Source organism: Pseudorca crassidens, chromosome 15 (assembly GCF_039906515.1).
Source record: "Pseudorca crassidens isolate mPseCra1 chromosome 15, mPseCra1.hap1, whole genome shotgun sequence".
Taxonomy (NCBI): domain Eukaryota; kingdom Metazoa; phylum Chordata; class Mammalia; order Artiodactyla; family Delphinidae; genus Pseudorca; species Pseudorca crassidens.
This window is the reverse complement of record NC_090310.1, coordinates 38,036,308-38,057,732: the sequence shown is the minus strand read 5'-3', so window position 1 is coordinate 38,057,732 and position 21,425 is coordinate 38,036,308. Positions and strand designations below refer to the sequence as shown.

At 63.4% G+C, this 21,425-nt stretch overlaps 2 protein-coding genes across 4 annotated transcripts; one reads left to right on the top strand and one right to left on the bottom strand.

Annotated features, from left to right (window-relative positions):
• The first annotated feature begins 4,821 nt into the window (after positions 1 to 4,821).
• Positions 4,822 to 19,026, top strand: BAIAP3 (BAI1 associated protein 3). 2 transcript variants are annotated; one of them, XM_067707124.1, is made up of 34 exons: positions 4,822 to 4,953; positions 9,036 to 9,176; positions 9,431 to 9,518; positions 9,671 to 9,751; positions 10,073 to 10,180; positions 10,670 to 10,729; positions 10,861 to 10,927; positions 11,036 to 11,231; positions 11,480 to 11,524; positions 11,653 to 11,730; positions 11,842 to 11,944; positions 12,256 to 12,363; positions 12,456 to 12,551; positions 12,683 to 12,786; positions 13,026 to 13,146; positions 13,600 to 13,724; positions 13,817 to 13,907; positions 14,056 to 14,112; positions 14,221 to 14,318; positions 14,422 to 14,473; positions 14,562 to 14,692; positions 14,848 to 14,971; positions 15,050 to 15,193; positions 15,286 to 15,378; positions 15,479 to 15,670; positions 15,750 to 15,818; positions 15,916 to 15,995; positions 16,064 to 16,172; positions 16,589 to 16,660; positions 16,805 to 16,885; positions 16,970 to 17,090; positions 17,174 to 17,297; positions 17,380 to 17,585; positions 17,678 to 19,026. In XM_067707124.1, exons 2-34 carry the CDS (start codon positions 9,046 to 9,048, stop codon positions 17,779 to 17,781), a joined length of 3,459 nt encoding a protein of 1,152 aa, XP_067563225.1. In that variant the 5' UTR covers positions 4,822 to 4,953; positions 9,036 to 9,045; the 3' UTR covers positions 17,782 to 19,026. The 2 variants fall into 2 exon arrangements, with proteins under 2 accessions (XP_067563225.1, XP_067563226.1); XM_067707125.1 differs by lacking the exon at positions 4,822 to 4,953 and adding an exon at positions 4,975 to 5,328.
• TSR3 (TSR3 ribosome maturation factor) lies at positions 18,810 to 21,425 on the bottom strand. Of its 2 annotated transcripts, none has more exons than XM_067707140.1 (6): positions 21,231 to 21,425; positions 20,932 to 21,130; positions 20,362 to 20,555; positions 19,698 to 19,877; positions 19,461 to 19,524; positions 18,810 to 19,183 (listed from the first exon to the last, which is right to left on the bottom strand). In XM_067707140.1, exons 1-6 carry the CDS (start codon positions 21,340 to 21,342, stop codon positions 19,024 to 19,026), a joined length of 909 nt encoding a protein of 302 aa, XP_067563241.1. In that variant the 5' UTR covers positions 21,343 to 21,425; the 3' UTR covers positions 18,810 to 19,023. The 2 variants fall into 2 exon arrangements, with proteins under 2 accessions (XP_067563241.1, XP_067563240.1); XM_067707139.1 differs by having other exon boundaries at positions 20,911 to 21,130; positions 21,231 to 21,424.

Sequence of the window (21,425 nt, the reverse complement as noted above, 5' to 3'; positions counted from 1 at the left end):
TGAATCTTGTAACACAAGAACTATGAAATGCGATGATTCTGTTTCTACTGTAAGGGAAGAGCGTGTGTTCCCAGCATGAGGCGCCTAATAATTAGTAAGGAATTGTGGGCTATAGATTAACCACTGTATCTAAAAATCCTCTAATTAAAATATTTCCACTAACTGCCGCCTGCAGGGTATCCTTTTCCTGCTCCGTCTGCACAGGCTGCTTCATGCTCGGTGTCAGGGGGGCCACGCTGGCCAATTCCAGGGTCCTGTGCTGCTGGCCCAGGAGCTGCTGGAGCCGCCTCCTCCCTCGGCTTCCAGCATCAGATGCTCAGTGACCCGCAAGTGGCAGAGGGTGACATTCCCTAGAGCCAAGGTTGAATCCCCCGGTCTGTGCCTCTGAGGCTGGGGCGTGGGCAGCCAAGGCTGGGCCCACATCCTGCACTGACCCCTGGCCCTGTCCCCTGAGTCTCGCCTGTACCTCCCTGGCCTACTGAAGCAGGTTCCCCCCATGGGGACCTCCTTCTCACCGCCAGGGTGGACCTCCCTGGGGCACCAGGATGCCGTCCTCATGGTGCCAAGGTGCCTGTGAGCCCTTGGCTCAGACCCTGACCAGGCCCCTGGGACACTGTGTCCAGGACTGGCTCGGGCCAGGCTGTTACATGGGTGCAGAGCAAGGAACCCAGCGTTGGGGCTTCTAGGAGAACTTGACCACAGGTAGGACAAGCTGGGAGCCTATCTCCCCAGGAACCACTCTGCCTGGAGCCCAGATAGGCTCCTGGATGGGCTCTGGGTCCCTGGGGGTCCCCCCCGGCCTCCCTGGACTGTCCTGGCCGAGTCAGCACCGTGTCCTCACACCTGCCCGCCCCCATGAGGCCACCTTGCTCCCTGACCAGGCAGCCCAAAGCCCTCCTACAATACATCAGGCCCTGCCTCCAGTTTGAGCTTGCCATGGCGACGTGTTGCCAGGTTGGAGGGCCCCCGAGCACTGACTTGGGCCGGCTCCAACTGGTCTAAGTCAACTCCAGCAGGGAGGGGCCCAAGGAGTGCTGGTCCAGATCTGCCCCCAGCCGACCCTGGTGCTGAGCCTGGGGGTGTCCTGCCTCAGTGGTCAGGAGGCTCATCTGGAGGCCTCCAGACTACTGTGACCCCATCTGCAGAGGCCATGGGCCTGGCAGAGGAGCTAGAGCACTGGGTCCCATCCACCCTTAGTTCCTCAGACCCTACGGACTTTGCCACTTGCCCAAAGCCTCGGGCCTCAGTCAGGAAGCTGTTTTATCTGAGCTTTTAGAAGAAAATAATGAGGGAGCAGCAAAAGAAAGTTACAGGGCCCCAGCCTGGGTTCTTCCCTCCCAGCCTCTGCTCTTACAGGTGACCCATCCCAAGGGGTTTTTTCTTGCCTTGAGGAAGGAATCAGGGGCCCCAGAGCCAGGACAAGTGCCTCGGCCTCCTGTGTGCAGAGGGATGTGCGTGGAGGAGCCAGGCACCTGACCCATTCCCAGCTCTGCCGCCAGTCGCCTGGGCCTCACGCAGACCTGCAGAGCCCTGGCTGGGCTGCTGCTCTGTCCCCACCCCCAGCCCCACGAAAACCTCGGGCCTGAGGCCCCAGAGCACCCAGCCTGGCACAGGCTCCACCCGCACAGATGCTGGCAGCAGGACCCCCACTGGGCTTCTGGTTAAGTGCCCCAGGCAAGGGGTCACATGTGGGCCAGACCCCCTCTCAACTGGAGCCACCACTTCTGCTGGCAGAACCACCCAGGACAGCACAGGTAATGGGACAGATTCCTGCAGTCCCTCAGGGTCCTCCAGCCCAGGGCAGGCAGGGACGCTGACCCGAATTCCCGGGCTATGTGCCTGTGAGTTCCCTGTGATCCACCTCCCTTCCCGCTTTTCCTGCCATTGTCCTCCGACAGGTGCTATGGGGGTCAGAGAGCTGTGGGAGAAGCCTGACTGCTAGGAGGCTGTGCCTGCAATTCCAAGGGCTGCCACCATAGGGCGTGATTTCATGCATTATTAAAAGTGATGGCAGTGCCCTGGACTTACCAGGATGCCTCTCACCTCTGAGGCCCCTTCTCCCTGCCCGTCAGCAGCCATCAGAATGTTTGCCCAGAGCCTGGTGCTTTTCTCCTGGCCCTAAGAAGGAAAAGCCACTCACCCTGTCTTCCAGACCCTTTCCAGCTGGAAGCTCCACGAGTAAACCCACCTCCCCACAAGACCCACCGAGCCCTGATCCCCATAGGCAGGGTGTCTTGTGCCCTAACTCCTGTGCATGCCCCGAGCTGCCCCCTCACAGCCCGTCAAGCTCAGAACCGCTGTGGGGGGCCTGGGGCAAGGGGGCCAACGTAAATCCTTCAGCTCAAGGCCTGGGGCACAGGCACAGGGCAAGGGGCGTCCCTCCCTGTCCTCTACTGGCTGTGGGATCGCACAAGGATGAGCTTAAACCTCCAACCTGCGGAGGCCAAAACTAAGTCCCTGAAGGAAAGAGACCCTCCCAAGGCCACTGGAGGGTCCTGGGCAATGGTGGCTCCAGTTCCCATCCCCCGTGGACTGGAGGAGCTGCAGCTGACTCTAACCAGCACTTGCTCCGCGGTAAGGCCATCCCCTCCCCCTGCTGAGAGGTGGGCTCTGCTGCTGCTATCTCCGTTTTACTAATGAGGGAAACTGAGGCCCAAGGCAGTGGAGGAGTGTGGCAGGGCAGGAGTCTGACCCAGGAGGTTGGGGGACAATGAAGGGGTCGGCACGAACGGGACCATCATTCCCTCCCCAGGAAATGTTTGTGGAGGGAAGGACCCTGAAGATTATGCTTTCCTGGGGAAACAGAGGCCCAGAGTTGGCTTTGGGACGCAGCCTGTTGCTGTGTAGCCCTGGACAAGCCCTTTCCCCTCTCTGGGCCTCTCTGGGCCTCAGTTTTCCTACCTGCAAAAGAGAGTGGTGAGGCCTCCAGGCGCCCTCTGCCCCGACAGGCTGCGTGGTGTTAGTCTTAGCGGCTGGTGCATCTTCGTGACGTCGCTGGCCCCCAGCCCCTTAGCTCCCCTCAGAGCTTGGGATGGGGGTGTGAGTAGGGGCCCCCTCCACTGGCAGCTGCCCCTCCTAACTTCCTGTTTACAGCAGCTGCAGGCTCTCCTAGGCTCTCGTCTCTTCACCCCAAAGCCATTAGGATCACCATGGCAACCAGGCGGTGTTTGTTCCAACAGGTTGGCAGAATCTGATGCAAGACTGCAGAGGTGGGGGGCATCAGCTACAAGACCCTGGCTCAGGACCTGCCAAATCCCCAGGGAAGGACATTAGCTGCCCCCAAACCATTCCCACCCCCTGCAGAAGGAAGCCAAGGGGCAGCTGGTGGCATGGGATCCAGGCCCCTCCCCTGCTCACCTGACTCATCTGTCCCAAGCCATTGTGCATTTCCTGAGCACCCCCTCCCCCATCTGCCTGGCTGTGCTGGGTCAGGATGGAAGCAGGGCCTAGGGCCAGAACTTCCAGAAGGAGAACCCACCCTTCAGTGCTGTCTCCCACTCTGCAGGGCTGTCTTCCCCGAACAAGGTGGTTCTGTGTCTTATCCTGCACAGACAGGCACGCATGGCATGGCTGTGAGTCTGGGTCTAGAAATTGAGACAGGTGGTGGCCGCATCCTGGGGCGAGGGGAAGCACCTGGTCTCCTCTGGACTGGGGAGTGAAGAAAGCACAGGTGGGCTGCCTCCCAGCATGCAGCTCTGTTCTGGAACCCTGCTCCTCCAGACTCTGGCCCTCTCCTAAGTTCAGCTGACCCCTGGCCTCCCCAGCGCCAACTGTCTTTTGCCTCTGGGTCTGAGCTGAAGTGGGTTCCAGGTCTGTCTGTTCCCCATCTGGCCTGGAGTACCTCCATTAGAGACGAAGTCTCTGGGGTGAAAACTTATCCAAACCACAGTCTTGATCCCCAAGTAAAAGGTGCTCTGAGGGTCCAGCAGGATCCGCCAAATGCAGGGAAGGCGCTCTGAGGGTCCAGCAGGATCCGCCAAAGGCAGGGCTGGGATACAGGGACCCTGTGCGTCTCTGACAAGTTCAGAACCTCTGAGCAGCCCCCAGGGTTCTCCAAGTGTGGTGGGAGGAGCCTCAGATGATGGGGCCCCAGCCCAGACTTTGGGAATCAGCAGGTCCCGGGTGGGCCGAGCAATCTGTTTTTACAAGCTCTCCAGGTGACCACGGTGCGGTGGAGGGGCACCGAGGATGGGCTGGGAATGGCGCTAGAGGGGGTCCAGCGCATGACGGCGGTTCCAGCCAGAGGGGCAACCCAGCAAGCGACCCAGGATGGGCCATGGGGTTCGGTCACCCCAACAGGTGATCAGGATTGTTGTGGGCATCCCGGGTTGGTGCCTGCAGCACCCCCTTGCCCCGGGTGCGGACTGTCCCTTCTGAGAAAAGCGATTAGGCCCGCGGTGGAGGAGTCCCCAGACCAAGGTCCGCTCCATGTTTGTGTTGGGGACAGCTCTGAGCTGGTAGGGCGACTTCGGAGATGACTGCGCAGGCTTTCCAGAAAAGTCTGCGCTGCGGACCCGGGCATATCTTGTTCCGTTTCGGCGACTCTGGCTTCCCTGGGGCCCCCAGGAGGGGGTCCTGACGCAGAGCAGATCCTGCTCCCGCGCTGCACCCACCTGTGGGTTGACTGACAGCCCCGAACCCCGCCCCTTGGGGGAGGGGGTGCCCGGCAGAGCACGGGGGTCGCGGGGATCCTCGCCCGGCGCTCCTTGCGGCGGGGGCGCGGTGGTGGGACTCAAGGGAGGCGGGGGCGGGGCGGAAGCGAGCCCGGAGCGGCGGGGCGGGGCGGGGCGAGCAGACCCGGCCCCGCCCCCGGACCCTGCAGCCGCTGCGCCCGCGCTGTGCTGTCTGCTCTGGCAGCTGCGAGTGGTTGCGCAGCCAAAGCCTCCCCGGAGCCGGTGCCGAGCGCGGCGCTCGCAGGAGCACTGTCCCCACTTCTCAGCCACCCGGCCCACGGTGAGTGCCGCGGGCTCCCGCCCGGCCGTCGAAGCTCGGCCCGGCGCCCCACCGACGTACAGGAGAGCCGCCGGTCCAGCTCCCGCGCCGCGCTCGTCGCCACCCCGGGCCCCGGGAGGTCGAGAAGACAAGCCGTCTGCCCCGGGGAGACGGAGGCCGGCGTGCGCTTGGAGGAGCGGCCCTCGCTGTTGCGGCCCTCGGAGCGCGGAAGCAGGACCCGGCGGGAGCGGGGTGCGCACTGCGCAGGGGCGGGGTGACCAGACCTCCCTGCCGCGGGGGGCGCGGGACTCCAGGACCACCGTCTGCCGGCGGCCCCCGGGATGCGCAGGGTGACCCCGCTCCTACCCGGCGCGCCAACCCCGGGGGAAGCCGCAGGTGGGCCGGGGCCGAGGACCTCCCCGCCCTGCTCCGAGACGCTCCGCGGGGGTTTCCCAGCCAACCCTCCAGGGAGGAAGACGCCCCTAGAGCCCAGTTCCGTCCCCCTCCTGCCGATCCTGGCAGGACCCCTTGCTTTCCCCAAATCCCTCCAGACGTCTGGGTGGGTCCAAAAAAAATACACCCTCACCAGGTTTCCAAACTGCCCCAGAACCGAGCGCCCACCAACGAGAGAAGCACCCCGACAGAACTGGGGGGCCTGAGGTTCTCACGGGGAGCTTCGGGAAGAGGGGGGACGGGAGGAAGGGGCGAGAGGGGATGTCACTGAGAGAAGTGGGAGGGAGGAACGCCGCGTGAACAGGTGAGGGAAGACAGGTAAGAGGGGGCCGGCCTGGCCAAGTGGGAGGGGACCTCGGAGGATTTCATTTTAAATGCGTTCATTCTAGAAGCATCTAGCTCGCCTCAAGCTTCAGAGCTCTAGGTCCACCTACAGAGTTGGTTACAATACAGATTCCCAGGTCCCTCCCTGGGGATTAAGTGGGGATGAGACCCTAATATTTGTAATGGGCACGCCAGGTGATTTGCAGTGAGGCACTGCAGCTGTGCTGTGTGCAGGGGAGCACTGTGTGCAGAGTCAATGAGGACAGGGAGAGGTGGGAGCCGGAAATCCTACAGGAAGAGTGAGGGGGGTCAGGTGGGGGCTGGGCTGGGAAGAGAAGACCAACAGGGCAGCAGGGACAGCTAGCTGGTGGGGCCAGACATCCTGCCACCCCCTTACACATGCCCACGGCGGCATCAGTGGACCCCCGACCCCCAAGTCTCCAGGGACTGATTTCAGTAAGAAGGCCCCAGCGCCCTGAAAGTGTTTATTCACTCCAAGGGTGGCCAGCTAGCCACTGAGGACTCTGACTAGAGAGAGAGCTGGCCCTCCAGTTCAGCTCAGCTGCCCCAGACCTACCTGCTTCAGTGCCACCCCGGCTCCCCAGTGGGCTAGCAGGAGACAGCTTGGCTTTGAGCCCTGGGCTCGAGGCCTGGCTCAGGGCAGCTCACCCCAGCCCTGGGATGTGAAATGGGACAGTGACATCCACTTTGCAAATTATCATTTCCCATTCAACCCTGGGCCTTGGGCACAGCCCGGGAACACGGCGGGCCTGTCACTTTCAGCTGGGCCCGGTGCCTGTGTGGCGTTCAGCTCCTTGGCCCGCGTCACTTTGTTCGTTGGATAAATGGGAACTGGTGGCCAGGCATACGCAGGGGTATAGGCATGTCCTGCTCTGAGCTGCCGGCCAGACCTGGGACCGAGAAATGGAGAGCTCAGGAAGGAGTCCCATGGGGCCCATCAGACAGATGGGGGGGGTCCCCTGCAGCCCTGTACCCAGCTCACTATGCCCTGTACAGGCTGAGGGCCCCTGCAGCCAGTGACTGCTTCCTGGGGGTCGGCCACATGCCCACTGTCAAAGGCAGCTCTGGGGGAGGTGCTGGCTGGCTCCCAGGCTATTGGGTGCAGTGAGGTCATCACTGCTCAGGCGGCCCAGGGTTTCCAGGGGAACAAAGGGAATTTCTGGGCTCTCAGGATGAGCCATGTCTCCTGGACCCCTGCACCCAGACGCCACTATTGCCCCATCCTGGCAATGGGCTGAGGAAGGGAGCAGGGAGGGGCCGCGCAGCACAGGGGAAGGCCACCCCATCTGGATGGACCCCAAGACTCAAGCCGAGCCAAGAGCTTAGCGCTCGGACACCAGAGCTGGGGAGACCTCGACTCCATTCCGGGCCTCCTGCTGGCTCTGTGGCCTTGGGTGGGTTCCTAACCCCGGGACCTCAGTTTCCTCATCTAGGTGGGGGAGCAGAGTGGCACCCCCTCTCCAGGGCTGGTCTGAGGATTATCAGGGGAGGTGGCCTGCCTTGCCTTGAACATTTCGTTCTCACAGAGAAAGCCCCCAACCCTGCAGCTCAGGCCACTTGGCTCCTGCGTCATCTTCATCTCTGGGAATGTGAGCCCTGGAGCCCCTGTCACATGCAGACGCAGCTGGCGGTTGCCGTGGCAACAGCTAAAGCAGTGGCTGCTCCCTGGCTTTGGGGGTCTGTGGGGGGAGCAGCCTCTTCCACTCAGCTAGAGAGGAAAAGGGGGCCTGTGACGCCTAGCCCCCTCGGGACCTCACTGCCAGCTGTAGGGTGACAGCTTCGGGAAGTGCGTGCAGAGGCTGCGGAGCCCCCATCTTGGGTAGAGGCCCCCAGGGGCAGGCGCTGACAGGTATGGTGGGGGGAGCTCGTGGGGGCTGAGCCACCTGCCTTCCCTGTCCCAGCTCTCGTGTCTGGCCAGATGAGACCCTCTGAGCCCAGTGTCCCCTGGGCCCCACAGGTCCGGGGTTGGAGGATCAGGGAGCAGGACGAGGAGCTAAGAGCTGGTGGGGGTCGCAGACCAGGGATGGCAGCCTGGGCCCACCTAGAGACAGACCTGGTTTGCTCAAAAAGTCTGTTTAGGACCCACGAGGTGGCAGGCGTGCCTGGCCCTGGCTCTCCCAGCAGAGCATAAGAGTCCAGGAAGGGGCAGCGCTGGTAAACGGAGACTTGCACAAGCACAGGCCCAGCCCCTGAGCAGCGGGCGCACAGGGCAGGGGCGGGTCTCACCTGGCTCTCACATTGCTAAGTGCCTGTGAGATCAGGGCAAGTAGAGTTGGATCTGGCTGGGTCCCCATTTCCTATTTTGTCAAATGAAAATGGCAGGCTCAGGCTGATGTGCCTGGCCCTGTGGGGGCGGGGGAGTGCTCAAGAGTGGACAATGAGGGGACCCAGACAGTGGGAAGGCCCCCAGGTGGGCCGAGGGGAGCACGGTGTGTCCTGCACAAGAGGCTGGCAAGCTTGGGGCAGGGAGCCCGAGTGGTGGCACCGAGTGGCAGAGGTGGCCCGGGAAAGGGTCTTCACTTTGCCCTGATGGTTTTCAACGGGGGAACAGAAGACCACCCTGGGGATCCAGGGGGCCCAGGGCTGGAGGTTGTTGCCTGACCCAGGGGAGAGGTGGGTGCCTGGGCCAGGCCATGGGGTGGAAGAGGCAGGCTCAGGGGCCCTTGGTGGCTTAGCTATCATCTTGCCCTTCCCAGCGGGGTCTGCAGGGGACACTGAGATCCCTGGAGGACGTGTGTGGGTGTAACAGCAAAGGCTGGTCAGGCCGGGGGAACTGGAGTTGGCAGTGAGAGCCGCTTGCCCCTCAGGGGCATCCCAGGGCCTAGCCACCTGGACAGGAAGGTGTCCCCAGAGCAGGGCCTACTCCTCTTTTGGCAAGTGTGGGTTGTGGGTCCACAGCTCCCGCTCACTCTCCTGTCCGGCTCCAGTTGCCCATGTTGCCATGGCAGCTGAGCCACCATGTAGCATCCTGCCTGGAGCAGCCCAGATACCACTGGGACGGAGAGGGATCCTCTGTGTTGAGTGAGGAATGGGCCCCGGGCATCCCCTGAAGCCAGCTCAGTACTTGTCATTCTGGTCTGGGTGGCCAGAATCTGTGGGAAGGGATAGGGCTTGGACTGAGCAAGTCTGCAGCCCTGTGAGGGGCTGGAGCCCATGACCCCAGCAGTGGGCACCTCTGAGCAACGGGGGACACCTCAGTCATTGCTCAGGGTGGCATCTGATTTGATCATTGGGGACAGTATGGCAACACCAGCGAATGAGCAAGTGGCCCGACCGGAGGTTGTGGCTGTGCTCTCTGCCCGCAGGCCACCCACCATGTCCACCTTGCTGGAGATCAAGAGCAGCGTGCTCAGGCAGGTGCAGGTGTGCCCGTCCTTCCGCCGGAGGACTGAGGAGGAGCCGGCGAGCAGCAGCACCGAAGTGCAGGAGCCCGCGGCTGGGGCCTGGTGGGTACCCCACAGCCTGCTCCGCATGGTCATGGTCACCTGCACCGGGCCCCCCTTCCTTTGCTGACCTCACACACCAGCTGCCCAGCATGGCCTCTGGGGGAAGCCCAGGAGGCTCTGAACCCAAGGCCATGGGAGGCATCATACCTCACCCCCAGACATGCAGAGACCCTTGAGTCGTGTGGGCCGGCACGTGCCGTGAGCTGTAGCTTCGGGGAGGGTCTGCTGACCCCGAGTCTGGGCTTTCTTGGCAGGAAACCCGGAGATGGTGTGGAGTTCTTTGCCCAGATGCGCCTCATCCTGAAGAAGGGGGAAAGCAGACAGGGCCTGCCGTGCCCCGAGGTGCGGATAGCACGGGCACTGCTGCCTGGCATGGGGTGCTGGGCCAGGCCTCCCCACCTGCCCCTCCGCCCTCCACTCCCTCCCTCCCTGGAGCACTCTGCGCCCCACTGGCCCCGGGAGCCACAGAGGCCCTCACCCGGTGCCCTTCACAGGTCCTCCTGCGCAGTAGCTCCCCAGCCCCCACAGAGCCCGTGGACCCCAGCCGTGGCCTTAGAGCCCTGACCCAAGAGGAGGTAAGGGGGAAGGGGGCCTGGCCCCAGGAGGGGCTGTAAGTACCTCTGTGTGCCAGACTTAGGGTCTGGGGTGGGTGGGCCAGGCCTCCCCATGGAAGCGAACAGAGATCAAGGGTGAGGAGGGACCCCCAATGGAGGGCCTGCTAGGTGCAAAGGCACAGAGGCAGGGATTGGGCTCTGCCAGTGGGAGGAGCTGCTGGGGGCTGGGCACACAGGGTGGACTCGAGGAGCCTGAGACCCCCTGTGTCCAGAGCCCGGGGCTGAGGAGAGACAGGGACAGGGTGGCCGGGACTCAGCATGTGCTCCCCTCCCCACCTGCAGGTGGAGATGCTCTATGAGGAAGCCTTGTACACAGTCCTTTACCGCGCAGGGACCATGGGCCCCGACCAGGTGGATGACCAGGGGGCCCTACTGAGCTACCTGCAGCAGGTGAGCCCCATTGGCCCCACCCACCCTCCTGGCCTGGCCCCTCCCCATCTCTGGGGAGGACTGAGACACTTTCCCCCACGTGCTTATGTCACTATCACCTGAAGAACACACACAGATTTGCCCCATGTACACAAGACACACACACACACATGCACAGGCAGACACAAACGGGCTGATAGGCATGCCCAGAAAGATGGAGTGATGGACGGACACACAGACACATTCAAACAGAAGAACACAAAAACAGACAGATGAACACAGAGACAAATATAAACAACACAGGAAAGGACAGGTAGACAGATATAGGACATACAAAGAAAGATGGACAGACAGACACACAGAAAAAAAGTAGAAAGGACAAACCAACAGATGGACAGACACCTTTATTCCTCACTTGTGTGTGCTCCCCCAACCCCGTGAGGCCCCCAGGACAATAGCCAGCCCTGCTTCAGCGGTACCTGGGCCCTCACACCTGCCTGCCCTGTGCAGGTGTTCGGCACCAGCCCCGAGCAACATGCTGAGGCCATGGAGCGTGTGAAGAAGGCCAAGGTGAGGCTGCTGCCCACCTGGGCAGACGCTGACCAGCGCAGTGCTCGTGTGCAGGGGCTCAGGGTGGAGGGGGCACAGGGCTGGGTACACGCTGAGCCCCGAGAGGCCCTCACACCCCCACCCACCCACAGGCTCCCACATATGCCCTGAAAGTCTCCGTCATGCGTGCCAAGAACTTGCTGGCCAAAGACCCCAACGGTGAGTGGGGTTGGCTAGCTCAGCCGGGACGTTGGCTAGCTCAGGTCTGGGGGTCACGGGAGGGCCTGGGGTCAGGGGTCGGGGGCTGAGACACCTGCCATGTCCCAGGTTTCAGTGACCCGTACTGCATGTTGGGCATCCTGCCGGCCTCAGGCACCCTGAGGGAGCCGGGCCCACACAAGGAGCAGCGCTTCAGCTTCCGCAAGGGCAGCAAGCGTGGTGGCCCACTGCCGGCCAAGTGCATCCAGGTCACTGAGGTCAAGAGCAGCACCCTGAACCCTGTGTGGAAGGAGCACTTCCTCTTGTAAGGCCCCTTGTCCAGCTGGATGGCAGGGTGGTTGGGCAGGGTCTGCTGCGGTGCCAGGCTGGTCCTGGGGTTGTATGTGGCAGCTGTGCCTGTATGCGGTCTCAGTGCCTGCCCCAGGGAACTGAGGGACTGGTCCTATGCCCATTTTTCAGAGGAGGAGACTGAGGCTCAGAAATGGTCCCTGCCCCAGCTCCGGGCAGAGGATCACCTGGACCCTAAAGGGTATCTCTCTGTTCTCCTTATAGTGAGATTGAGGATGTCAGCACCGACCAGCTGCACCTGGACATCTGGTATAGGCCCCTGTGCCCTGCAGGGCAGGGGATGTGGGCGCCTCTGGTCTGGGGAGAGCGGGAGGGGGCAGTCAGGGCCAGGCTGGGCTCCAGACCAGCCAGGTACCCCCACCTCGCCCCACCCTTAGGGATCATGATGATGATGTGTCCCTGGTGGAAGCATGCAGGAAGCTGAATGAAGTCATTGGCCTAAAAGGCATGAGCAGGTATGGCAGGTGGGACCCTTGTGCTCCTGACACTCACAGCTCGGCCACGGGGGCCAGCAGGTGGTGGCTCCTCAGGGACCTCAGGTGTGACGCCCACCCTACCGCCCCCAGGTATTTCAAACAGATTGTCAAGTCTGCCCGCACAAATGGGACAGCAGGGCCCACGGAGGACCACACCGATGACTTCCTGGGGTGCCTCAACATACCCATCAGGGTGAGTGGCTGTCGGGGCGTCACTCATGGAACACCTGCTCATGGGTGCCCCGCCTTCCTGCGATACCACTGCTGGCTATGTCCTGTGATTCCCCCAACAGTCTCCCATCTTTCTGGGGCTGGGGGGGCACCATGCTGGGAGGAGTGGGGGAGGGACAGCCTCCAGGGGTCCAGGCGCCCCTAAGCGCTCCCTGTGCTGGTTACCCGTGTTCAGTGGGAAGCGGAGGCCTGTTTTCTCCCCACGGTCCTGCAGACAGTCTGTGCGGGAGGAAGAGGGAGGCAGAATCGCCAATCTGAACCCCCTTTCCCCAGGAGGTGCCCGTGGCTGGTGAGGACCGCTGGTTCAAACTGGAACCGCGCTCCAGCGCCTCCCGCGTGCAGGGGGACTGCCAGCTGGTCCTCAAGCTGATCACCACACAGGTGGGAAGCCAAGGGGGACCCCCGGCCTGCGGCCCTGCGCCCCAGCCCATGGGCTTGGGCAGGGCTGGTGACCGGCGGGCCCTGCGTTCCAGAGGGACACGAGCATGAGCCAGCGCGGGCGCTCGGGCTTCCTGTCCTACCTGCTGCTGCTCAGCCGTCTGCTGCAGTTCGAGCACCAAGCCGAGGAGGTAGCGCCGCCCTCGGGCCCCCGGGGCAGCCAAGCGCGGCGTGGGGAGGGTGAGAGGGGGAGGCCGGGGACCTGGGGGACGAGAGGGGATGGGGGTCTCCCGCCTCCACCCACACCCGGCCCGTCCCCCAGCCCAACTCGAGCAGCTGGCGCGGTGAGCTCAGCGGGCCTGCGGCCACCGTGCTCTGCCTGCACGGCGCCCAGAGCAACCTGTCGGCGCTGCAGCTGGCTGTGCTGTGAGTGGGCGAGGCCGCGACGCAAGAGGGCAGGGCCCCGACGGGGCGGAAGGGCGGTGGGAGGGGCGGAGCCTCAGCGAGCGAAACTGCAAGTACATGGGCGGGGCCGTGTCCCGAGGGGCGGGACACTGGAGGGGCGGGTCTCGGAAAGGGGCTGTGCTGTGAGTTGGAGGGGCGCCGGTTTCCTCCTGGTCCCGGCCCCAAGGCCGCTGCCCTGAGCCTGGGCTGGGGCCCCGCAGGCACTGGCAGGTCAGCAGCCGCCACCATCAGACGCGCACCCTGGACTACGGCTACCTTCTGGGGCTGCTGGAAGATATGCAGGCACACTGGGAAGAGGCGGCCTCGCTGCCCCAGGAGCAGGTGGGCTCGGCTGAAAATGCTGTTTCTGGGGGGTGTGCTGTGGAGCTGCTCGGGCTGGGGCAGGCAGGGACGGCCAGAGTCCTGCCCTGGTGGGATGCACAGCCTGCGGGTGCGGTAGGTGGTTAAAAACAAACGGACAAACTGCGGGACCTAGGAGAGGGCACGTGCTGTGCGGTCCCAGGATCGGGTGTGCGATACCTTGATGGAGTCCCGAGCAACAGAGGGAGTGGGCCAGCTCGCAGGAGGCACAGCTGGTGGTGCAAAGGCCCTGAGGGCGTCTGTGCCTCCAGGGGGAGCTGCGGAGGCAGGGGCTGGAGAGGTCATCACTGCAAGGCCAGTGGGGTTGGAGGTGGTGGTAGGGAGGGTGCTCCTCAGGGCAGAGCCTTGTAGACTGGCTGGTTCTGCCGTGGAGCGGGCACTCAGGAGTCAGTTCTTAAGGGCCCTGTCCCCCAGGAGGAGGGACTGGCAGACAGCTTCTCCGCCTTCTCTGAGTTTGGGCTTCGGTTGCTGCGCCAGCTCCGAGACTACTTCCCTGCCACCAACAGCACAGCCGTCTACCGCCTGGAGCTGCTGTTGAAGTGGGTGCAGCCGCTGGCACGAGGGGTGGGGGTGGGGTAGGGGTAGGGGACTGGGTGGGGCACCCCCAGTCAGTGGGTGACCGGTCGCCCAGGTGTCTTGGCAAGCTGCAGCTCTTCCAGCCTTCCTTTGAGATCTGCCCCTTCGAGACGGAGCTAAACATGGACATTGCTGCTGCCCTGAAGGTGTGTCTGGTAGCTTGGTCTGGGCTAACTGCTAACTGCTCCGGCCCTGCCCGTGCCCCTGCCCCCGCCTGGACCTGCTGTACCACACACACTTTATTGTCCTTCTTCCCTCCCACCCACCACGCTGCTTTGGCGGCTTCCCTTGCAGAGAGGGAACCGTGAATGGTTCGACAAGCTCCTGAACTCCCAGAGTCCTCGTGAGCAGGTGTGACTCAGGGGGGGGCATGGGTCAGGGGGAGCAGGTGTGGCTCAGGGGAGGGGGGGCAGCATGTGGGTGCAGGCCAGAAGGTCAGTGTGCTGGGCTTCCTTGCAGCCGGGGCCACAGCGCCTTGCAGGGCTGGTCAAGCTGGCTGACACTGTCTACGAGGATCTGCAGTCCTGCTATGGCATCTATGCCAGCCTCTTCCACAGGTGGGGCCAGCGCTCTCCCTGCTGCCCCTGCATCCAGCCCCTCAAGTTCTGCCGCTGGACTGGGGAGCAGGGAGAGCAGATGTCTGAGGTGTGTCCTTTGCAGCATCATCAAGATCGACTTCTTCACTCTCACCTTTCGGCAGCTGGAGCGTCTGGTGAGGAGGTCGCCTGGGGAGAGCCCCCTGGCTGGGAAGGGACCTGGGTTTCCTGTTGTTGGCAGTCTGACTCCACCCTCCTGGGCAGGTGGCTGAAGAGGTGTGGGTGCTGACGGAGGAGCTGAGCCCGAAGATGACCCTCGAGGTGGCCTCAGGGCTTTTTGAGCTCTACCTGACCCTGGCAGACATCCAGTGCTTCTGGAGCAGCATCCCGGGCCGGTGGGTGTCCTGCCCCCCACCTGTCCTCCAGTCTGCTCTAGGAGGACTCTGTGCAAGAGACTCTCCTCGGGGCCTCCTTAGGCTAGGAACCTGGGACATGTTGGCTCAAGGTGTCTGAGTTGGGGTGAGCTCTGACTGCTGGCCTCCCGCTGCAGGGACAGCCGCTCCCTTGCCCTGGCTGGCATCCATGCCCCATTCCTGCCTGCTGTGAAGCTTTGGCTGCAGGTGCTGCGGGACCAAGCCAGGTGGAGGCTTCAGGGAGCCGTGGATGTGGACACGGTGAGTGAGCACCTAGACCTGAGGGTGCTGGGCTCATCCAGGGCAACCTCACAACCAAGGCTTCCCCCTGCTTCCTAGCTGGAGCCCATGGATTCCTCCTCCAAGCACAGCAGCTCCGCAGCCACTGCAAGCCTCTGCTTCAGCCACATCCAGGAGCTGTGGGCCCGCCTGGCATGGCCAGACCCTGCCCAGGCCCAGGGGCTGGGCACCCAGCTCAGCCAGGTGGGGACTCCCGAGAGGAGATCGGGGTCTAGAGGGGCAACAGGGCCAGGGGACATGTCCCACAACTCCTGAGCCCCCATCTTCCACCCCAGGACCTGTGTGAAGCCGCCCTCTTCTACACAGAGCTGCTGCGGAAGAAGGTGGACACTCAGCCTGGGGCAGCAGGCGAGGCAGTGAGCGAGCCAGTGAGCCGACGGGCGGGGAGGGGCCAGTTGCGGGGAGGAGGAGGCACGGTGGGGCCACCACCTGACTGCCAACCCACACATGTCCGGCACACCTCCCCAGCTCTGCGTGGTCCTCAACGACGTGGAGCTCCTGCGCAAGGCTGCTGGCCAGGCGCTACGTGGCCTGGCGTGGCCGGAGGGGGCTCCAGGGCTCGAGGGTGTGCTCCCGCGCCCCCTGCTTAGCTGCATGCAGGCCCTGGATGAGGACCTGCAGCGGGAGGCCCGAACCGTGACAGCACACCTGACCTCCAAGGTGGGCAGGGATGGTGGGGCGGGACCTGGCTGCCCCCTCCCTGCACCCCAACTTGGTGCTGAACGCCGTCCTCCCACAGATGGTGGGTGACATCAGGAAGTACGTGCAGCACATCAGCCTCTCGCCTGACTCCATCCAGAACGAGGAGGTGAGTGCCTAGCCAGGTGAGGGCTTGGGCATGGTGGGGAATGCGTGTGTGGGGTGGGGGTCCAGGCTCAGTCCCAGCCTGAGGACCCTGCCTGCAGGCCATGGCCCCGCTCCTGAAGTACCTGGACGAGAAGCTGGCTCTGCTGAACGCCTCGCTGGTGAAGGAGAACCTGAGCAGGTATGGTCCCGGGCAGGTGGAGCAGGGCTGGCCCAGTGTCCAGTCACAGATGCCGAGTGTCCCTACAGGGTGCTGGAGGCCCTCTGGGAGCTGCTGCTACAGGCTATTCTGCAGGCTCTGGGCGCAAACCGTGACGTGTCTGCTGACTTCTATGGGCGCTTCCACTTCACGCTGGAGGTAGGGCCATGTGGAAGAGCCCTTCCTGCTGCAGCTCCCAGTTCCTGGCTCCCCCCAACCCCAGGCCCAGGGCAACAAGGCTGCTGACCCTTCCCAGCTGCCCTGCTGCACCGTGCTGGGATGCCAGGCCCTCCCTGGACACCCCTCCTCTGGGAACCCACCAGGGCAGCATCTCCTTTCCCCAGCCCACCTGTGTCAGAAGCACCTGGGCCACCTGTTAAGACAGCTATCTGGCCTCAGGCACCGACATTTTCCCAAGCTTCCTGGGGGCTTCTGATGCGCCCCAGGTGTGAGTGGCTCTGCCCTGGGCTCCCGAGAGCCCGAGCTGGGTGCTGCTCAAGTCTCCATTTGTCTCCACTCTCGGTCCCCAGCACCCACCTCGCCCCTGATATCTCTCCCTTCTTGCCCCGCCGCAGGCCCTGGTCAATTTTTTCCACGCTGAGGGCCAGGGTTTGCCCCTGGAGAGCCTGAGGGATGGAAGCTACAAGGTGAAGTTTGGCCCTGGGGCCTCTGACAGAGGAAGGGGGAGGGGTGGACACCAGAGACCCAAGTTTGAGTTCATCCATGCCCCACACGTGAAATGGGGCCGTGAGGAGCTGCCGGCATCACCAGGGGCCGCCTCCTTCCTGCAGAGGCTGGAGGAGGAGCTGCGCCTGCATCAGTGCTCCACCCGGGAATGCATCGAGCAGTACTACTTGGACAAGCTCAAGCAGGTAGTGCGGCCCAAGTGTGGGCACGAGGCCCCGCCTCCGGGAGTCCCCGGGCTCCAGCTCACCGGCCCCCTGGCTTTTCCACAGAGGTCCCTGGAGCACAACCGGTTTGGGCGCCTGAGCGTCCGCTGCCACTACGAGGCGGCCGAACAGCGGCTGGTGGTGGAGGTGCTGCACGCCGCCGACCTGCTCCCCCTGGACGCCAACGGTGCGGGGGAGGGGTGCGGCGGGGCGGGGCGAGGCGGGGCTGGCGGGGACGGCGGCGTGGTCCGCTCACAGCCGTGTCCCTAGGCCTGAGCGACCCCTTTGTGATCGTGGAGCTGGGCCCGCCGCACCTTTTCCCTCTGGTCCGCAGTCAGAGGACCCAGGTCAAGAGCCGGACGCTGCACCCCGTGTACGACGAGCTCTTCTACTTGTGAGTGTCCCTCCCTGCCCTGCCTGTCCGGAGCCGGGAGCAGGGTTCCAGGTGACCACCGCCCGCCTCCCCCCGCCCCCAGCTCCGTGCCCGCAGAGGCCTGCCGCCGCCGGGGCGCCTGCGTGCTGTTCACCGTCATGGACCACGACTGGCTGTCCACCAACGACTTCGCAGGGGAGGCAGCCCTGGGCCTGGGCAGCATTGGTGGCGTCGCGAGGCCCCAGGTGGGAGGGAGCGCGAGGGCCGGGCAGCCGGTCACCCTGCACCTGCGCCGGCCCAGAGCCCAGGGTGAGTGAGGGGCGGGGCAGGGGCAAGGCTAAGGGCGGGGCCAGCCGGGGCTGACACTGGCCCCGTCCCGTCCCCCCACCACCCGCCCGCAGTGAGATCAGCGCTTAGGATGCTGGAGGGCCGCAACAACAAGGAGGCGCAGGAGTTTGTCAAGAGACTCAAGGAGCTGGAGAAGTACATGGAGGCGGACCCCTGAGGCCCTGCGGCCGCCAGCCAGGCCCTCCCCAAGTCCCCGTGTTGTTCTCTCGCCGTGGTCAGCTTTGTGCAGCCGGGCTCGTGGTGCCCCTTCCCCTGCTTCGTGGTGTGTATGCTGTGGCTGGACTCCCTGGGCTCCCTTTTGCCCTGGTCATGTCTCTCTGGTGTGTGCTGTGAACCTTCTGTGCCCAGTAAGCCCCACCCCACTGGATCAGGACGGCCGACTGGGCAACGTCTGGCCAGCAGCTACCCCCCCCACCCCGGAGCAGAGAGAGAAGGCCTGGCCACCAGGTGAGCTTCCCACCTTCCCTCAGGTTCCACAGCCACAGGGCAGGAGGGTGCTGGTCTTAAAGCAGGGCTCTCGTGGGGCAGCCTTGCCCCCCAGGGGACATTAGGTGCTGCCTGGAGACATTTTTGGTAGTCAGTCACAACTGGGGAGTGGGTGAAGGCTGTGCTATTAGCACCAGTGGGTAGAGACTAGGCTTGACATCCTGCCATGAACCCTCCCCCCCCAACAAAGAATGGTTCACCCCTAAATGTCACCAGTGCTACAGAGGACAGCCCTGTCCTAAAGGAAGTTCTGTCCTCGTCTCTCCAGGGCTGAGGCAAGGCCTCACTAGCTGGAGAGGCAGGAAGGTGCGTTTTGAGTCTGGACAATCCAGGCTTTGGAGGGCGAGGGTGAACATGTGCAGTGTCCCCACCCTTCTCCAGGGACCCTCCATCCCAGAGGGCATGTGGAAGGTGGTTTGCCTGAGAGCTGCACAGGTCTCCAGTCCCCACCCAGCTGACAGGCCCAGGGTCTCTGGCTGAGGATGTCATTCAAGGCTGGTCAGTGTAAGGGGCTCCATGCCAACTGGCCAGCTATCTGGCATTTCTTTTCACGAATGCATGGGTGCCCACACAAGACCTACCCTGCAGCCCCATCCCCACACCCCAGACCCCTCTAGGCAGGGTCTGCCTCACTAGAGGCTGAGGGTCCCCCCAAACCCCCAGGCCAAGCGCGGAGAAGCAGAGGCTCACACAGGGTACTCCTTGGCTTGCAGCTTCATTGGGAGGGCTCTGAGGCAGGACCCAGAGCAAGGCCGGGTTAGAAGCACAGGGAGAAAACCCAGACAGAGTCCAGTCCTGCTGGCAGCTGCAGGGGCTGAGGCCACCAGGCCTGTGTGTGTGTTCCCGCAAGTTCCACTGCCATCTCTAGATGTCCTCGTCACTCTGCCTCGGAAAATATACATGTCTGCAGCTTTCAGTCTCTCTGCCGTTTCTTGATTCCTTTCCAAATCTCTGTGGGGACCCTGGTCTCTGTCTCTTCAGGGCTGCTGCTGCTGCCTCCCCCGTCCTTGGAGTCAGGCCCAAGTTCCTCAGACTCCTCCTCGGTGTCACTGTCAGCCCTGTCTCTGGGCAGCCTGGGAGGGAGGGGTGCATTCACTGGCCAGTCTGAGTTAACATCCCTCCCCACTCATTCACCAAAGCCCCTAAGCTGAGGACAGATTCCTATTCCCTGTCCTCTCAAAACTGAAATCCCTCCATTAGGACCTCCACCTTCCCTTCTCCGCACTCAGAAAGGCATCCTGGTGTTGTTTAGGACACCACCCCACCCTGCAGCAGGAGTGGCTGAGGCCAGAGGCGGAGAGGAGCCCTGGGTCTGAGCTGTCATGAAACTTGGGAAGCCCGAGGACCTACCGGGGGCCAGACACAGGCCTGTTGGGGTTTGCAAACTCTCGCCCTGAATCCACATCAAAGGGATCTGAATCGAGGAATCAAAGAGGAAAGCGACCTGTAGGTGAGCCTGGAGCAGAACCAAGCATCCCACAGCTGTGGCAGGAAGGCTCCCCCCAACCCCCAGGCTTCTCAAAGAAGGTGGTAGGCCTGAGGGTGCTGGCTCCCACCCAGGGGGCTTGTGTCTGTGCCAGGCCTCACCGATTTCCTCCTCTTCCTCGGGGTGCTCCTTGGTGTGGGCCAGGAACTCCTGCTCTGCCTGCAGCACCTCCTCTGGGCCACTGCAGGCTGCATACTTGTCCAGGAGCTGGCGGTTCAGGTCTAGGAAGCCCTTGCCCCACTTGAACTTCCGTAGCAAAATGACAGCAAGGTCTGAAAAACCTGTTGGTGCAGGAAACAGGAATTCCAAGGATGTGGACAATCCCTCTCCTGTCACCCTTGCCGCTGGTTCCTTCTGTCCCAGGAACTAAAAGTCCCGCTGACACTTTCCCACGGTCCAGAGAGCCCATGCCCACTCACGAGCCTCTGCCTCAGTAGCCCATTAAGTCCCTCTCCCCACAGGGAGTCTCACAGGGCCACCCACCTGGGCCTCCATGTGGACCATAAGGTCTCTGGGGGTGAGCTTTGGTAACAAAGGACTCTCAGGGCGGTGGTGCCCTGACAACGAGGGCCAAATACGGGTGCATGTAGGCCAGCGAAGTGTTCTGCCTCCACCTCAACCCCACGTGGCGAGGACTTAAGTGGGAGTTAGGACGAAACCTTGGCCACCTCCCCGTACATGGTCATGCTCCTCCTGGGACTTGCAGCAGAAAACACACTGCTGGGAGCACAGCCAGACTCCAGGCTGCCAGGCCCTGACACTCACCCAGGATGCAGAAGGTGGCAGCAAAGGCCTCCACGCAGGAGAGCCTGCAAGGCCGGCCATAGTTCACAGGGTTGGCAGCCACCAGGTGGGGCAGGATCCGCAAGTGACTCCCTCTCATTTTCCCAAACGGAGTCTCATCCAGTCTGGCCCAGGAGCAGTCGATGACAGCGACCCCGGACTGTGCCACCAACTGTCTGCCAGGAGCAGCGTAGGGCTTGGTTCTGGGGTCAACTTGGTGCTGGCCCCACTGGGGATTCAGCGGCATCATTTCCCCATCCCAATGACCCCCAGGGACTCTCATGGGCCAAGCTTTTGAGGCAGCTGGGGGGGAGGTGTTCCTCGACAAAGCTCATTTATTCACTCAACAAACGTTTATTGAAACCTGCGGCATCCTGAACTTTGCCCTAGGTAATGGGGGCAAACTAGACAGATCAGTGCAAATAGGTGAGCCCTGAAAAGAAGGATGCGCCAGAGTAGGGGACTCATTAAGAAAAGACCCAGGAGGCACCCCACCCTCCCCGCCTCCACACCCTGTCCTCTCCCGCCTACCTGTCTGCGGGGGACACGTACTGGGAGCCCACGGGGCTGAGCACGAGGCCGCCGAACCTGTGGCCCAGACGTAGGCAGCGCACCAGTCCCAGGCGCGCCAGCTTGCGGCCGGTGCAGCGCCGGGGGTCGCAGTGGCCCAGCTCCCACATGGCCAGAGCGCAGGGCAGGTGCGCAGGGCCCGGGGCGCCCTCGTCCTCGGCCGCCTCTGACTCCACGGACGCTACACCGGGCACAGAAGGGGACCCGGCCTCAGCCGCGGCTCCGCGACCCGACCCTGGGCCTCCGACCCCCGCCCCCGCTCCGGATCACGCCCCACTCACCGCGTAGCGCGGCGCCCACCTCCTCCGCGAAAGCCTCCAGAGAGCGGCCCGCGGGGCGCCGAGTGCGGCCACCTTCGGCCCCCGGCCCACAGGCTGCCCTGCGGCGGCCCATGGCTAGGAGCAGGGCCCGGGAATCCCGCCCGCTCGCAACTTCTCAGGCAGCCGAGGCGCGCCTCTGCGCAGGAGCCGGACGCC